The 18,820-nt window shown below is 47.7% G+C and overlaps 1 protein-coding gene across 1 annotated transcript in view; it reads left to right on the top strand.

Annotated features, from left to right (window-relative positions):
* Positions 1–18,820, top strand: part of LOC138674721 (uncharacterized) — a 95,042-nt gene that overhangs the window by 22,918 nt on the left and 53,304 nt on the right. Inside the window, exons 3-7 of the mRNA XM_069762538.1 lie at positions 418–499; positions 1,337–1,405; positions 2,713–2,739; positions 2,813–2,937; positions 6,470–6,719. Coding sequence (XP_069618639.1) covers positions 418–499; positions 1,337–1,405; positions 2,713–2,739; positions 2,813–2,937; positions 6,470–6,719 — 553 coding nt within the window. The remainder of the gene's footprint in view (positions 1–417; positions 500–1,336; positions 1,406–2,712; positions 2,740–2,812; positions 2,938–6,469; positions 6,720–18,820) is intronic.

Below are 18,820 nucleotides of genomic sequence, written 5' to 3'. Positions count from 1 at the left end.
GTAGAGGGACTTGGAGAAACAGAGTTGTGGTTCTCACAAAACTTGCAAAATCGAGGGGCTTCCAGTAGTTCTATGGACGCAAATATTTCCGAAGGATCCAAAAATGATTTCCTTCCCTCTTTTTACTCTTTCCATGCTTTCCATAGTGGGCAGGCTATTGTTCGTGTGTTGTGAGTGCTGAGTCTGCAGCTCTTCCTCCCCTTTTACAGTATGAGATGGATGAGCTGCAGCTGCATCCCCCTTCACCTCGTCTTGGATTACACTAGATGGATTCCTTGATGATCTCTTCAGGTGGCAAACACGGAGATCGAAAAAAGAATCTTTGCTCGATGTAACCGATATTCAATATGGACTTCACAGTTATGTTGCTTGGAATGAGGCTCAATCCTATTAATCAACCAAATCTTTTTTTTTTAGATCTATTATCAGAATATTTGGGAAAAACATCAACTACTGTATCAGAAGCTGACGGAGGATCGGAGCCGGCACAGACGTTCAGGTAATGCTACGGATAAATTATAATAAAATAGCGGTTCACTGTCTGTCGTCCAACCAGTGGAGCTTCACTGTCAATTGGACAAAAAGATTAGTTTCACTTTTAGTTCTCCAAAATTTCGAGCTTCACCGGAAGTTGTCCAAAATTTCGAGCTTCACCGAAAGTTGTCCAAAATTTCGAGCTTCACAGAAAGTTGTCCAAAATTTCGAGCTTCACAGAAAGTTGTCCAAAATTTCGATCTTCACTGGAAGTTGTCCAAAATGTGGCGCTTTACTATAAGATGCCACAAAAGTTGAACTTCACTGAATTTACCCCCCCCCCAAAAGAAATGGAGCTTCTTTGTAAGGTATCCAAAAATCTGAGCTACACTTGGTCAAAAATGGGACTTCGTTGTAGTTTACGCCCAAATGGTTGAGCTGCATTATGATTTGTTCAGGAAGTGAAGCATCTCGGTAAGTTGACCAAAATGTTGAAGTTCGCTGTAATTTTTACTAAAAAAATGGAGTTTTGTAAGTTATCGAAAAAGTTAGGCTTCACTTCAAATTGTCCATAAACAAGGGGTTTATTGTACTTTACCCCCCAAAAAGTTAAGCTTCGATATAATTTGCCCAAAAAGTGAAGTTGAACTTTAAATTGCCTAAAATGTTGAAATTTGACACAATTTGCCAAAATAAATTAGAACATTATTGTAAGTTAGTAAAAAATGTTTGGTGTAATTTGCCCCAAAATTGGATCTTCATTGAGAGTTGGCCACAAAGTTGTCGGCTTTGTATGAGAAACAGTCCAGGTTTTTCACTTTTTTGTCGCATTCTATCCTAATTATTCATCTTTTTTTTCCAGCGAATGGGAACAGAAAAAATAAACAGAACAATCGTAAATCTTCAACAGTCACCGCAGCTCATTACGAAGGTGATGCGTCAGAAGTCTGGACCACTTACATGTTCAGGTCAAGGCCAATCTGGCAATGAGCGGGAAGGGACAGAATGCCTTCAAAGACCAGAAATGTTCTAATCTAAGTCCTTGATTGTAGTACAAGAGGCATGTAGGGAAAAAGTGTGGTGTGAGTGAATGTAAATTTTAGTTAGATAGGGATGTGTATGTTCATATCTAAAGATATTAATCAAACAACCTATTCTTTAGAAAGATCAACGGACTATGACAAAAGTGGTTGAAATGACCATGGGTGGTCTACAAAAGAACATCTCCGAATACATAACACCACTGGAAATCAACAGTTTTCACTCTTGTTAGATAAGACCAGCAAATCAAATGTAGTGTGCACCAGGCTCTAAAACCGAAAAAAAGAAAAATGCCGTTAGATCCTAAGACTCTCAGATGGTGGACACAGAATTTTTTGAAAACACATAGCTCCAGCCTTATGTCCCAGTCCAATGTTGGAGAGTAATCTTGACACATATTAGTCTCCTTAAAAAAAAATTAGTTAATGAAGACCCTGACTGAGTCTACAGCAACAATCGCAGCCCCTCACGTAATTTCTTGCTTATCGATATGATCTAACAGGCGTGTGGACGTAATAAAAAAGGGTCCCTAAACTTACGATCCTTCTCATTGGACCAAGATGCAGAACTACACTGGTGGAATCAAGGTGTCAATGTGTTATCCGTAATTGCCAATGACTAGCAAAGTCTTTTTTTTTTGCCAGAACTGGAGTTGCCAACTAACTGATGCCCATAGCAGCACAGTTATGTAAGTGATTATGATAAGACAATCCCATTTGATGCTGATGATGGCTATAGTCTACTAATCTACACATTCTGGAGGTTGGAAGCGTACATTATCTCAATAGAAGACCTTTCCAATATGGTAGAATGTAAAGTATGGGTGGAACGACAGCCAACAAAGATATCAAGTCAACATGGGCTAGTATCTTGATACCATAACAAAAAATTCGGAAGTTTGGCATGGAAAGCCCTACCCAAGTGGTCACCAAGTCCACACTTTAATTATTTAATGTAACGGTCTTCGGCTCGACCTCGAGCCATTGCAACTTGGTGGATGAGTGCTCTTCTAGGAAGATCGATAAAGTGCAAGGCTAGATAGGTCCACCAGGATTTTCTCTGCCGATCTCACGATATTCTTTTAGATCTTGTGGTCCAGAAACCCTTTGAATGTGAATGTGTGAATAGGGAATGAATTCATTGATCTTAGGTAGGATTTTGGCCGACCTCAATGTTTTTTTTTTTTGTGCTTTGCAGTTAAGAGTGGAGGACAGAAGAATGCGGGTAAGAAGATGACAGATGTCTTTTCCTTTCTTTCCATTGTGTGACACCAGCTGATAATCTTCTTCTTTGGCAGATGATAATGGCACAATCCTGGACTGGACGGAAGTTCAACGAAACTCTACCAGTCCGGTCAGATATGATGATGGAAGGGGGGAGTTTGTAGTCAATGTCAAGGGATTGTTCTATTTGTATTGCCAGGTGAGTAGGATCTGCATATGCCAAGTTCTTCACTACCCCCCCCCCCCCCCACATCTTGTCTTCATCTTCTCCTTTGGTTACCACGTCTTTAGTCATATTTATTCCCCGCATTCACTTTCTCTATCTTTCTTCGTATGCCCATCACAAGATCATCATCATCATAATAGGAAGGTCTACAATCAAGCATGATTCGTGGACTCAACACCTAGAGTACCTGCTCCCATAACTGTTCTCCTGCCCTAGGAAGGACCATTGTCGTGAAACCATTTTATTAGGAGAGAACGTCCGCTTCTTGTTTCCATGGGACCGGTGATGTTTATGAATGGGAATGGCTGCCTGACTTACATTAATTGCTAAGCTCAGTGGTTAGCACTGCACGGTGGCTCAGTGGTTAGCACTGTATGGGGTGACTCAGTGGTTAGCACTGTATGGTGGCTCAGTGGTGAGCACTGTATGGGGTGACTCTGGTTAGCACTGTATGGTGGCTCAGTGGTTAGCACTGTATGGTGGCTCAGTGGTTAGCACTGTATGGTGGCTCAGTGGTGAGCACTGTATGGGGTGACTCTGGTTAGCACTGTATGGTGGCTCAGTGGTTAGCACTGTATGGTGGCTCAGTGGTTAGCACTGTATGGGGTGACTCAGTGGTTAGCACTGTATGGTGGCTCAGTGGTGAGCACTGTATGGGGTGACTCTGGTTAGCACTGTATGGTGGCTCAGTGGTTAGCACTGTATGGTGGCTCAGTGGTTAGCAATGTATGGTGGCTCAGTGGTGAGCACTGTATGGGGTGACTCTGGTTAGCACTGTATGGTGGCTCAGTGGTTAGCACTGTATGGTGGCTCAGTGGTTAGCACTGTATGGTGGCTCAGTGGTTAGCACTGTATGGTGGGTCAGTGGTTAGCACTGTACGGTGGCTCCATGGTTAGCACTGTACGGTGGCTCGGTGGTGAGCACTATACGTTGGCTCAGTGGTTAGCACTGTACGTTGGCTCAGTGGTAACAATTTAAGGTTGCTCAGTGGTTAGCACTGTATGGGGTGACTCAGTGGTTAGCACTGTATGGTGGCTCAGTGGTAAGCACTGTATGAGGTGACTCTGGTTAGTGCTGTACGGTGGCTCAGTGGTTATCACCGCACGGACTGTATGGTGGCTCAGTGGTTAGCACTGTACGGTGGCTCGGTGGTTAGCACTGTATGTTGGCTAGGTGGTTAGCACTGTGCGTTGGCTCAGTGGTTAGCACTGTACGTTGGCTCAGTGGTAACAATTTAAGGTTGCTCAGTAGTTAGCACTGTTGCTTTACAGCACTGGGGTCCTGGGTTCAAATCCCACCAGGGACAAAATGTGTAAGGAGTTTGTATATTCTCTCCATGTTTGCGTGCATTTCCTCCGGGTTCCTACAATGGAGACAGTGTTATGATGTCTGTAAAGCGCTGTGGAATTATTGGTGCCATATAAGCAAGTAAAATAAATAATGATCCAGGCGAAGTCCAACTCCAGTTGAAGGCAATTGGCAGAGGATATGACAGTGCAGCCTTGTGGAAAGGAGTCAGGGATATGTCCAGAATGGCATTGTATGTGCTTACTATGAATGAGGGGAAAACTGAGGAATTGCAGCCTGATTAAGTAATAGAGAAGTCAGCACTTCCTCCATTACAGCATTCGGCTGACGGCGGCTCTCCCCTCACCCACACGAAGCTTCTGTGTGTATTATCAATGGAGAGAGTGGAATAAACTACATGGTAAAAAGGCAATACGCCACTGGCAGACTGCTTTGTACTCCTACGGACTCCTGTCCCCTTCCAGACACCACTGTCCCCTCCAGATCCGTCTGTCCCCACTGCAGGCCACCCTGACTTACCTGTCCCATCCAGACTCCTCTGACTCAAAAGTCCCCTCCAGATCCCTTTGACCCCCTACAGATTCCTCAGTCATCTCAAGACTCCTCAATCACCTTCACACCCTTGTTTGCCCCTACAGATCCCTTTCTCCCCCCAAAAGTCAGGTCTCTTCTCTGCACTCTCCAAACTACTCTATCACCTCCTGACTCTTCTGCTCCCCCCAGACTTTTCTGTCCTGTTCCAGACTACTTTGTACCCTACAGACTCTCCAGTTCGTTTCCAGATTGCTCTCTCCCCTCCAGACTTTCTTGCCTTCAGTCCCTTCTGTCCCCCTCCATATCCTTGAGTCCCCGCAAAACTCTGTAGCCTTCACACCTGTTTTCTCCAAATTCCGCAATCCCCTTTAGAATCCTCTATCCCCTCCAGACTTAGCTGTCCCCTCCAGACCCCTCTGCCCCTCCAGACAGCTGTGTCCTTATTCACACACTTCTGTCCCCTCCAAACTTTTCAGCCCCTTCAAGACTTCAGTATCATCCTGACTTTCCTGTCCCCTCTAAACATGTAAGTCCCTTCCAGACTACTCTGTGCCCTCCAGAGTCCCCAGTCCCCTGGAGACTTCTCCAGACTTCTCTATACCCTCCAGACTACAATCTTTTCAAGACTTCCCAGCCCCTCTAACAATTCTGACCCCTCCAGAAATACATAACTCCCAGGATTTACCTATTCCCTCCATACACGACCATCCCTTCCATACTTTTTTGATCCTCCAGACTCCTTTGTCCCCTTTAGATTTCTCTGTTCCCCAAGATTCCCTTGTCCACTTCAGACTTCTGTGTCCCCTCCAGAAAGCACTGTTCTCTCCAAACACGTATATATCCCCCATACTCCCATGTCATCTATAGACTCTTCTTTCCCTTCCAAATTCGTCTTTGTCAAAATCCTGTTCAGACTCCTATACCTCCTTCAAACATCTCTGTCCCCTCTAGACTCCTTTTTCTATTCGAGAATCCTCTATGAACACTTCAGTTGCTTTGACTTCTACATTTCCTCCTGGACTACTTTGGCATTGACCTAGCCTCTAAGGTTCAGTCAAGATGAAATCTATCATACTCGATCCCCCTTTCACCAATATCTGCTGTGACGTTGACTTGGAAGATCACCGATTCCCACCAAAATTATTGACTTTGGCTGAATCACATCTAAAGTGTATGGACACCTGTAGGGTCAAAGAACAGAAAACAAGAGGAGATGATTTTGTGATGTGAATCATTTGGAGAATGTGGTTGAGTGTGGAGAAGTTGAGGTTTTGAATAAGTGTGCACAGGGCATGCAAGTTGGATTATGAAATGGGTAAAAAACAAGTCAGGAATGTGTGGTTTTGTGGGAGATAAATAGAAACTTAAAATAATTAAATATTGTACTGGCCGGCTGATAACAGAAGACATTCGACATTTTTGTTTATTTAGAGAGCATCTTTTTCTCCTCTCCTCGTGTGTAATCATGAGTGATGTCTGAATGCTCACAGTGTCTTCTAATAGTCTCCTTATCTTATCGATCTACCACATACTCCTAATCTCTGAAGTGGTATCTTCACAAACTTTTTTCCGACATGGTCTACATCTTCTTCAGTCACATACTATTGTCCTTCCATTGGTCTTAATGTTTTCCAGTTAAGCTTCCTTCTCCTTCCTTCCAAGGTGCACTTCAATGAGGACCGAAGCAGCTACATCAAGTTGGATCTACTTCTAGACAGCAAACTGATATTTCGCTGCTTGCAAGAGTTTTCTACTACTGCCGCCAGCATCCGTGATCCCACACTGAAGACCTGCAGTGTTTCCGGGCTTGTGATCCTGCGTCCCGGCAATTCCCTCCGCATCAAAACTCTTCCCAAAGTCAGCTTGAGGATAGACCATTTCCTCACATACTTTGGTCTTTTCCAGGTTCACTGAGAACGTTGGTTTGGTGGGGTAAGGAAAACCAGGAGCACTTTCCTTACCCTTGCTCATTATTACACCATATGCCTGGTTCTGGAGGTCAATGCTACCACCAAAAACCACTATGGAAATGAATTGTGTATATATTCTCAACAGGAGGATATATAGACAGTTCCAACCTCTCGATTTTAAACAAAGATACATTTCATGCCACAAACAAAGACTATGATGTTACCAGCCACTGAAAATCCCGAGTCAACAACAAAGCAGAACTTTCCACAGATACATACATCATAAAGAAAGAGAAGTAAAAACCTACAGGAAATATTGCTGTTTGCAGGAAGCTGAGACAGTTACGATAAAAAAAGACCAGAAAACAGAACTAACAAGACTACCCACATCAGTAGATGTCTACAAGATATGTAAACCAAGCAGCCCATTGATCCAGAAAGTATGCCATAGTCAACTACTAGTCCATATTCTTTGTCACATACAATAGAACCCCTCTAAGTGTTGTGTTAGCCAATTGACCAGAGTCCAATCAACCCATGGCGCCCATATGTTTAGCGTTCCTCCCGTTTTAAGGTTGGGTTTTCTTCAAGTCTATTAAGGACTATGGTATCCAAGATTCTCTTGGTGAAAGAAAGTAGAATGGACAAGATGTGTACAAGATTTGTCATTGAGACAGTCCATCTATCAAGAAAACATCAATATATCATAGTCTATTTGTCCATATACTAGGAATGTAGAGTAGAAGACCTCTATATGTTGTTCTATATAATTGACCAGAGTCCAGTCAACCCAAGGTAACAGTATGATCAGTGTTCCTCAACTGTCTTTAGGTTGGTTTGTCAAGCCATGACTTACTTGACTCTCTTGACTGAAGAAAGCAGAACTTAAAAGATTACCCACATTAGAAAATGTCTATAAGAGTTGCAAACAAAATAGCTCATTGACACAAAAACCATCAATATGCCATAGTCGTCTACTAATCCATGTTCTAGGTCACATACAGTAGAACACCTCTGTGTGTTGTGTTAGAGTATTCATTGTATGGTCACCATGGTTCGACAGGGCTCTGGTCATACCTTCCCTTTCTTAGGTTTGGTCTCTAGATCATGACTTACCTGACTCTACTGATTGAAGAGAGCAGAACTTACAAGTCTACACACAACAGAAGATGTCTAGAAGATTTGCGAACAATACAATCCATCAGTCCAAACACCATTAAAAATGGCATAGTCAACTACTAATCCATTTTTTCGGTCCTATTAAGTAGATTGTTGTGTTGGACCATTGACTGGAGTCCTGTTGACCCACAATGATACAACCAGTGATCCTTTTCCTATCTTTACATTGTATCTTCAAATAATGACTCTCTTGATCGAATAAAGCAGAACTTACAAGCCTACACACATCTGAAGATGTCTACGTGATTCGTGAACAAATGGTCCATAAACCCAAACAGCATCAAGATGACATGGCCGACTACTAGTCCATGTTCTCCTTAACATAAAGTAGAACACCTCTGAATGTTGTGCTAGATCATTGAGGAGTCCAGTCGACCCACACCCAAACAGTGTTCCTCTCCTGTCTTGAGGTTTGGCCTTCAAGCCTCTCGATGAGTCTGGTTTCCATGACTTAGTTGACTTTTCAATGAAGCCTTAAACTCTTCCAAGCAATTATAGTCTTTAAGAATGAGTTGAGCGCCTCAAACACAATAAAGTTGGGTTTTAAGAGGATAGTTCTACCTAATTTTCTCAATGATCTGGCATTTGATCCTATGGCCATGGTGTTCTGACCAAATTCCTTTGTTGTGAAGACCAAACTCAACAACTCTACAGAGACAACATGCAGCTTACTCATACAAAGTGCAATTTACTGCAGGAAAACAGGGTTCAGTATGTGCACTGAACATTGGGGATCACAAAGTGCCTACAGGTTTGATTTAGGCAAGAACAAGTGGACTTTATGTAGAACAATTTTCTTGATTTCACTGAAACCTTACTCCAAATCTTACAGACTGTGTGAACTCTTCCTCACCACCGATTTATAATTATCTGTACAGGTCATAACCCAATACTGTCTGCATTTATATAACACTGATCACTGTCAAATAAAAATACATTTTATACTGGGGTCACGGTCAGGTTTTGGCATTGCTTATTATTAAAACATTGTATTGGGCTCGTACAATACAGAATATCTACAAAATCTATAAAAAGTATCCTCTAAGCACAATTTTCTATTTTTTTTTATTCAACTACACATTTCAAAAGCCATTTTTTTTCAGTCGACATAAGGGCTTTTTTTTTGCAGGGTGAGTTTAATTTTCTAAATTGATCCATTTTATTTTTTTTATAAATTTGATTAGATTTTTGGGGGCGACGAAGAGGTAAAAAGATCACCTTTTTCACAATTGCTTTTTGAGTTTTGATTTTGACACCTACAAAGAGATGTAAGGGCTTGAAAACACTATTCTGCAGGTCAGTCTGAGCATGCCAGGACTTTCGAAAGAACTTTGTTGGTGTAATATTGGGGGATGTGTTTTTTAAATGCTTGAAAGATGAGGATTCATTCAATTTTTAATAAGTGACTTTTTACGTGCAAAGAAATGGTGCTTCTATTGAAGCCCCTTTGTTTTCTCACCCCACAAAGATGCTTCTGTCCTGGTCCCCATAGAGTATGATGCCCCCCACACTCAGCCTGATAACCTGGCAGTGAAGTCCCCCACACAATTTACCCCCCGCAGTCCTCCCTACATGTACAGTATGATACTACACGGTGCCCCACAACACAATAATATGTCACCACAGACCGAGAACACAATATCATGCCCTAAAGGTGCCTCCACACACGTGAATTCCCACATTATTTCTCCATAGGTCCCACAGACATTATATAGTGCCCATAATGACCCTCAATACAGTATGATGCCATAACCATGACCCCCACATTATACAATGCCCCACTACCCTCGTCACACAGTACAATGCCCCCACTACCCTCGTCACACATAATGCCCCCACTGCCCTCCTCACACAGTATAATGCCCGCACTGCCCTCCTCACACAGTATAATGCCCCCACTAGCCTAGTCACACAGTATAATGCCCCCACTGCCCTCCTCACAATGTAATGCCCCCACTGTCTTCCTCACACAGTATAATGCCCCCACTGCTCTCCTCACAATGTAATGCCCCCACTACCCTCCTCACACAGTATAATGTCCCCTCTGTCCTCACACAGTATAATGTCCCCGCTGCCTTCCTCACACAGTATAATGCCCCCACTACCCTCGTCACACAGTATAATGTCCCCTCTGTCCTCACACAGTATAATGTCCCCGCTGCCCTCCTCACACAGGATAATGCCCCCACTACCCTCGTCACACAGTATAATGCCCCCACTGCCCTCCTCACACAGTATAATGCCCCCACTGCCCTCCTCACACAGTATAATGTCCCCAGTCTTCCTCACACAGTATAATGCTCCCACTGCCCTCCTCACACAGTATAATGCCCCCACTGCCCTCACACAGTCTAATGCCCCCACTACCCTCCTCACACAGTATAATGCCCACACTGTCTTTCTCACACAGTATAATGTCCCCGCTGTCCTCCTCACACAGTATAATGCTTCCACTGCCCTCCTCACACAGTATAATGCCCCCACTACCCTCCTCACACAGTATAATGCCCCCACTGCCCTCCTCACACAGTATAATGCCCCCACTACCCTCCTCACACAGTATAATGCCCCCACTGCCCTCCTCACACAGTATAATGCCCCCACTGCCCTCCTCACAGAGTATAATGCCTCCACTGTCCTTCTCACACAGTATAATGCCCCCACTTCTCTCCTCACACAGTATAATGCCCCCACTGTCTTTCTCACACAGTATAATGTCCCCTCTGTCCTCCTCACACAGTATAATGCTTCCACTGTCCTCCTCACACACTATAATGCCCCCACTGCCCTCCTCACACAGTATAATGTCCCCTCTGTCCTCCTCACACAGTATAATGCCCCCACTGCCCTCCTCACACACTATAATGCCCCCACTGCCCTCCTCACACAGTATAATGCCCCCACTGTCCTTCTCACACAGTATAATGTCCCCGCTGTCCTCCTCACACAGTATACTGCCCCCACTGCCCTCCTCACACAGTGTACCCCCACTGTCTTTCTCACACAGTATAATGTCCCCTCTGTCCTCCTCACACAGTATAATGCTTCCACTGTCCTCCTCACACAGTATAATGCCCCCACTGTTCTCCTCACACAGTATAATGCCCCCACTGCCCTCTTCACACAATATACTGCCCCCACTGCCCTCCTCACACAGTATAATGCCCCCACTGCCCTCCTCAGGAGGGCAGTGGGGGCATTATACTGTGTGAGGAGGGCAGTGGGGGCATTATACTGTGACAGTATAATGCCCCCACTACCCTCCTCCCACAGCATAATGCCCCCACAGTCCTTCTCACACAGTATAATGTCCCCGCTGTCCTCCTCACACAATATAATGCTTCCACTGCCCTCCTCACACAGTATAATGCCCCCACTGCCCTCCTCACACAGTATAATGCCCCCGCTACCCTCCTTTCACAGTATAATGCCCCTGCTGCCCTCCTCACACAGTATAATGCCCCCGCTGCCATCCTCACACAGTATAATGCCCCGGCTGCCCTCCTCACACAGTATAATGCCCCCACTGCCCTCCTCACACAGTATAATGCCCCCACTGCCCTCCTCGCACATTATAATGAATGGCTACAGTCTGTGCTGTGTGCAGAATAAGAATCAATCTAGTGATGTCATCATGACTGCGGTGCTAAGATTTATGTGCATGGGCTGAATGGTGAAACGGGGAGCTTCCGGATCAGTAATGTAATGTACCGTATATACTCGAGTATAAGCCGAGATTTTCAGCCCAAATTTTTGGGCTGAAAGTTCCCCTCTCGGCTTATACTCGAGTCACGGTCGGCGGGTGAGGGGGAGAGGGCGCTGAGGCATACTCACCTGCTTCCGGGGCTCCTGGCGCTGTCCCTGCAGTCCCACGGTCTCCGGGTGCCGCAGCTCTTCCCCTGTTCAGCGGTCACGTGGGACCACTTATTAAAGTAATCAATATGGACTCCACCCCCATAGGGGTGGAGCCGCATATTCATTTCTCTAATGAGCGATAACGGTGACCGCTGATAGAGGAAGAGGCTGCGGCACCGAAGACCAGCTGTCCGGGAGAAGGAGCGTGACGCCGGGAGCAGGTAAGTATGTCATATTCACCTGTCCGCGTTCCACCCACCGGGCGCCGCTCTGTCTTCGCGTCCTCTTGCACTGACTGTGCAGGTCAGAGGGCGCGATGACGTATAGTGTGCGCGCCGCCCTCTGCCTGATCAGTCAGTGCAGAGAGACGCCGAGACGGGACGCTGAGGAGCTGCAAGCAAGAAAGGGGAGTATGGCTTTTTTTTTTTATTGCAGCAGCAGCAGCAATGGCACAGCTTTCTATGGTACATCTATGGGGCAATAATGAACGGTGCAGAGCAATCTATATGGGGCAGCTATGGGGCAATAATAAACGGTGCAGAGCACTATATGGCACAGCTATGGGGCAATAATGAACGGTGCAGAGCACTATATGGCACAGCTATGGGGCTATAATGAACGGTGCAGGGCACTATATGGCACAGCTATGGGACAATAATGAAAGGTGCAGAGCATTATATGTGGCACAGCTTTAAATGGAGCATCTTATGGAGCAATAATGAACGGTATGGAACATCTATTTTTATCCTCACACAGTATAATGCCCCCACTGCCCTCCTCACACAGTATAATGCCCCCACTGCCCTCCTCACACAGTATAATGCCCCACTACCCTCCTCACACAGTGTAATGCCCCCACTACCCTCCTCACACAGTATAATGCCACGGCTGCCCTCCTCACACAGTATAATGCCCCCACTGCCATCTTCACACAGTATAATGCCCCGGCTGCCCTTCTCACACAGTATAATGCCCCCACTACCCTCCTCACACAGTATAATGCCCCCACTGTCCTCCTCACACAGTATAATGCCCCCTGTCACGATTCACACCGTGACCGTCACCCCTACGTCACGGATCGGGGTGACTTTGGGCCAACAGACGGCTATCACATGTGCAGGGGAGCTTATCTTTGTTATCCCTCCACTTCACAATGTGATGAAAAAACACACACAAGGCTATTGACCTCTTAGTTTACAGCAGGGGCTTATTCTAGGTATCCCACTGCTCTGCAATATACCACGAACTGCAGGGATTTATGTATATCCCGCTTACAGTTCCACTTAAAACTTGCAGCTCTCTGGCGCCCCCCTTACTCTCAGGTCAGATGTGGTACTGCACCTGGGGTAATTAGTCGCCAGAAAGGCTGCCTGCTATGTACTGGCTATTGGGCACGCTGCAGCGACGCGATAAACTACTCCCACTCAGGCAGGAACAATAATTATCAACGCCGCAGTCGCTACAACATCACCCCAAAAGCCTGCACACTATCGCTGCCACCAGCTTCGATTAAACGGGTCCGAAGCTAACCCAAAAACAACAGTAGCGTATTTCCCTTCAGGAGACTTAGGGTACGGTTTAGAACAGGAGAACGAACTAATATTAAATTATATACCCCATCAAAAGTTTCAGGCAGTGTTTATATAAAAAGATGTTACAAATGAGACAATTGCAAATATGTACAAGGTAATTATAACATAAAGGGGATTAAAGGAGAAAAGATAACACTCACATGTTCTCAGTTCATTGCATTGCAGGCAACCATACGTCCCAGTTCATTGGACGTGCTCAGGGCTCTCCACGAGAAGACAAGAAGAAGAAGACTGAGCTGGGGATCTTGGCAGACAGTTATAGCTTCAGCCTGTGACATCCCAGAAAGGGGTTGGATTACCTCGTTCCTCCTACCTCTTCAGTCTAACTAAACTTTAAACTATTTTATCTACTTTCTATAACTTCGCTACAAAACATGTCATAGTCATAACAAACCCAGCATTCATCTCGGATTAACGTGGGCATTCTAATGAGATCAAATATGTCCTATCTGGGATACAGATTTACAGAGAAATCCCTACTTCTTTACCAGATGGAGTTAGAAGCCCGTGTTTAGAGGGATGGGCAGATCCACCGAGGGAGAGTAAGAATATATATTTTCGTGTTCTTAACGTAAACGGTTTGCATAATATCTTACAAAAACAGAACAAAGAACTTCCATGGATTTCTGGAAACTTCTAGACACTTCTAAACAGTTATCGGCTAGAGGAAGATTTGAGCCTAGTCGTAAATACCTTTCGGCCATAAAACTCCCCCCAGTACATTGACACGGCAGCTCTTGGCTGAGTGAAAGGGAAGGGGGGCTTTTTAGCCGGCAGCCTGCTAACAAGAGAAACTACTTGTATGATATTTCATACCCTACCGTGACACCTCCCCATTTTGGTGTGCGCTAGGGAGGTAGAACCCCACGGTATGCCTCCATGCGCACATCAGTAGGTTAACCCTGGTGGGACAGTCCATCTGCATTCCCATGCTCCCTGCCCACTTTGTGTTTAATGGTGAAGTCAAATTGCTAAAGGGCAAGGCTCCAGCACAGCAACCTGCCGTTGGATCCACACATGGCGTTTAGCCAGCGCAGAGGGTTGTGGTCGGTCACCACAGAGAAGGGGCGACTGTACAAGTAGGGCTGCAAGCACTGCAGGGCCCAGACTATGGCCAGGCACTCCTTCACGATGGTGGAATAGGCCACTTCCCTCGGCAAAGGTATAACACGGGGTGCTCTTGGTCCTCCGAGTCAACTTGGCTGAGCACAGCACCAAGGCCAAACTCGCTGGCGTCGGTCTGCACCAAGAACGGTTGACTGCTGTCGACTGCTTTCAACACAGGGGCGTTGTACAGTGCGGTTTTCAACACCTGGAAGGCCCCCTCACAGCCATCTGTCCAGTTGATGATGTGGGGTAGCTTCTTCCTGGTGAGGTCCGTCAAAGATTTTGCCAGGCTACTATAGTGCTGTACGAAGCGCCTATAGTACCCTGCAGTGCCCAGGAAGGACATCACCTGTTTCTTGGTCACGGGAGTGGGCCAGTTCACGATTGCGCCCACTTTCTCAGGCTCTGGCTTTAGGGTGTTTCCGCCTACCCGGTGCCCCAGGTAGTGAACCTCCCTCATGCCCATCTGGCACTTTCCTGGCTTGATAGTCAGTCCTGCTTGGTGAATTCGCCTGAGCACCTCCTCGAGATGCTGCAGGTGTTCCTCCAAGGAAGAACTGAAGATGGCAATGTCATCCAAGTACGCCACGGCGTACTTCTCCAGTCCCTGAAGCAGGAGGTTGACCATCCGCTGGAAAGTGGCAGGGGCATTCTTCATGCCGAAGGGCATGACCGTGGACTCGTACAGTCCGAAGGGCATGATAAAGGCAGACTTCTCCTGCGCCTCGGGGCTCAGGGGAATCTGCCAGTATCCTCTACTCAGATCCATTATTGTTAGGTAATCTGCGCCAGCTAACTTATCCAGCAGCTCCTCGATGCACGGCATTGGGTGCGCGACAGAGGCTGTGATGGCGTTGAGCCCCCTATAGTCCACGCAGAACCGGGTGGTCTGGTCTCTCTTTGGCACGAGAACTACAGGTGAGGCCCACGCGCTCTTTGACCATCGAATCACCCCCAGCTGTAACATCTCATCGATCTCTTGGCGCATAATCTGCTGCACCTGGTTAGAGATTCGATAGGGTGTTCGCTGTAGTGGGGCGTGATTCCCGGTGTCCACCTCGTGGACTGCTAACTGAGTCCTATCAGGTCGGTTGGAGAACACGACCCGGAAGGGTTCAAGTGTGGTTTGCAACTGCAACCGCTAGGGTTCAGTTAACGAGGCGCTTACCTCCACGTCCTCGATGGACCCATTGGCCTTGGCTTGGGCCAGCATGTCCAGGAGGGTGTCTTCCTCCCCGTCTTCGGGCACGCTGCAGACCGGTAGGACGAAAGGTTCATGTTCGAAATGAGCCTTCATCATGTTGACGTGAAAGGCCTTTCGCCTACCCCAAGCGTGGTCAAGCGTGACCACGTAGGTGACCGGGTTGAGCTGTTGGTGGACGACGTACGGGCCCTCCCAGGCTGCCTGAAGCTTATCCGTTGGTACGGGGACCAGCACCCACACCTTTTGACCCACGTGGTAGGTCCGCTCTCGGGCGTTCTGGTCGTACCAGTGCTTCTGGTCAGCCTGAGCCTGCGTCATGTTGTCATGCACCAACTGCGTCAAGGTCTGCATCTTGTCACGGAAGCGCATGACATACTCCACTATGGACACTTCAGAAGGGTTCGGCTCCTCTTCCCAGGATTCTCTTACCAACCCAAGGGGTCCCCGGACTCGCCTGCCATACAGGAGCTCGAAGGGAGAGAACCCCGTCGAGGTCTGCGGAACCTCTCGGTAAGCGAACAGCAGGTGTGGGAGGTACCGCTCCCAGTCGCGCCCTTGAGTCTCAACCAGCATGCGTAACATCTGTTTGAGGGTACCATTGAAGCGTTCACACAAGCCATTGGTCTGTGGGTGATACGCACTCCATACCAGGTGCTTCACCTGCATTCTCTTACAGAGAGCCTGCATTAGGCGAGACATAAATTGGGTCCCTTGATCAGTAAGCATTTCCCTCGGAAATCCGACACGTGAAAAGATGGCCAACAGGGCATCCGCCACCTTATCTGCCCTAGTTGACGACAGAGCTACTGCCTCTGGGTACCGGGTAGCGTAGTCTACCACAGTAAGGATATATCGCTTTCCAGAGCTGCTGGGGACGGCCAGCGGGCCCACAATGTCCACCGCGATCCTCTGGAAAGGCTCCTCTATCACTGCTAAAGGAATCAGGGGAGCCTTAAGAGCAGGCCCCGCCTTCCCCACTCTTTGACAAGTGATACAGGAGCGGCAGTAGTTTGACACATCTGTCCCCATCTTAGGCCAATAGAAGTGTTGAGACAGCCGGGCCTTAGTTTTGCTGATCCCAAAGTGTCCAGCTAGCGGGATCTCATGGGCAATCCGCAACAACTCACCCCGGAATTGCTGCGGGACGACCAGCTGTCTTTCCCTCAACCACTCCTTTTGTGATTCTCCGGGTACTGTCTCCCGGTACAACCTTCCTCGTTCCCAGAACACCTTCTCCTTATCAGTCTCGTAGAAGTGCGTCCCGGCGAGTTGTCTCAAACTCTCTAGGCTTGCATCTGTGTGCAGAGCGGCCTGAAACTCCTGGCTAGGGGAAGCCAGAAGCGATGTCAGGGTCCATTCCCCACGGGAACCCTCTTGGACCTGCTCTGTGTCCACCTCTGGTTCAGTCACACTGGTGACTGAGGAGGGTCCGGAAGGCCGACAGGCATCTGCGTTCCGGGCACTCTGACTGCGGGTGACAGCAGCTACGTAGGCTGTCTCCCCGGGGATTTCTACAGACCCATCAGCCGGCGCTGCTATGGGCTCTACCTCCCCATCCACCCCCAACACTCCAGGGGCAGTGCTACTTATGGGCCAGTTACCTTCCTCGGTGGCACTGGTCACTTTCATGGCATCACCTTTCTCACGGTTCCCATGCATCTCCCCATTTCCTGTAGCACCGACACTTGCCCCTGTTAGGGGTTCCTCAGCCGTCTCACTCCGCAGAGCGATGTGGCTGGGCACGCCTGTACCTATGGACACATTAACCTTCACAGAAAAATCATTATCAGGTTCAGTTGGCACAGGTACAACATTTTCACCATCAATCCTAGGGAAAAAATGGTTATTAGATGATTACAAGATAAGGCATGGTCAGGTAACACATGCGATTTCCCATCATCATCATCATCATCAGGGTTAACGTTACCCTTATTAGCAGATTGGGGAGGGGTGTCAGGAACGTAGTATGCAACCATCCTCCCCAAATCAGTCTCCAAAAAAACATCAGTGGGCAAATTATCAGACAGCCCCACTTCCTTCACCCCGCTCCCAGCACCCCAATCAATATAAACCCGGGCCATCGGTAAGGGACAGCTGATGCCCCCAATCCCCGTGACAGTTAAGGTTTTCCCCAGAATGATTTCTTCAGGGGCCGGCAGTTCGGGTCGGATGAGGGTTCGTTCAGCCCCGGTGTCCTTGAGGCCTGTAGCAACATGGCCTCCCACCGTGACGTGCTGTACGTTGTCACACACCCTCCCAACCACACCACCCACCAAAAGAACTGCTGCATTAGGCCCTGGGGCCTTGGATGAGGGGTTCTTCTGCTTGGCTGGACAGTAGGTACTGATATGACCAGGTCGATTGCAGTGGAAACACAGGCGAGGGTCGGTGGTAGGTCTGGTGTTGTTGGCCACAGGGCCAGGACCTCTGGTGTGTTGGCTGGCAGGAGTACTGGCGTTGGTTGCAGGCTTACCCCCTCTCCAGCTGGTGGTGACTGGCTTCCGCGCTTCCGATCTACGGTTGGCCTCATAGGCATCGGCAATCTGCGTGGCTTTCGTCACGTCTTTGGGTTCTCTGTCCATCACGAACTGTCGCACCTCAGCTGGGCAAAGATGAAAGAACTGGTCTTTGATCATCAGGTCTCGCAGCTGTGCAAAGGTGGTCACTGACAGTCCTTGGGTCCACTGGTCAAAGTGGGTCCCCAGTCCATGCACCACATCACTGTAACTGTCGTGTGGGCCACGTTGGAGGGTCCGGAACTTTCTACGGTACACCTCAGGTGTAAGCTGGTACTTTGCTATCAGGGCCTGCTTGATGGCCTCATAGTCTCCATCTTGTTCTTGAGGGAGGGCAGCAAACACCTCCAGAGCTTTGCCTCTCAGCCCTGGTGTCAGGTATCGTGCCCATTCATCTGTAGGCAGCCGGTACTGTCTGCAGGCTTTCTCAAAGGCCCGCAGAAAAGTGTCCAAGTCTCCGTCCTTCTCCATAACAGGAAAGTGATTGGGCCGGGGCTTAGGTATCTGAGCGCTGCTGGGCTCACGTCTCTGGGCGGTGGAGGGCATCCCCCCCTGCCGGAGCATCTCCAGTTCATGTGCTCGCTGGGCTTGGTGCTCGGCTCTCTCAGCCTCCCGCTCGGCTCGCTGGTATTGCTGGATCAGCTGCAGAC

This window comes from Ranitomeya imitator, chromosome 4 (assembly GCF_032444005.1).
Source record: "Ranitomeya imitator isolate aRanImi1 chromosome 4, aRanImi1.pri, whole genome shotgun sequence".
In the NCBI taxonomy this organism is placed as follows: Eukaryota; Metazoa; Chordata; class Amphibia; order Anura; family Dendrobatidae; genus Ranitomeya; species Ranitomeya imitator.
Note: the sequence above shows the minus strand (reverse complement) of the source record. Positions and strands in the feature narration are given on the sequence as shown.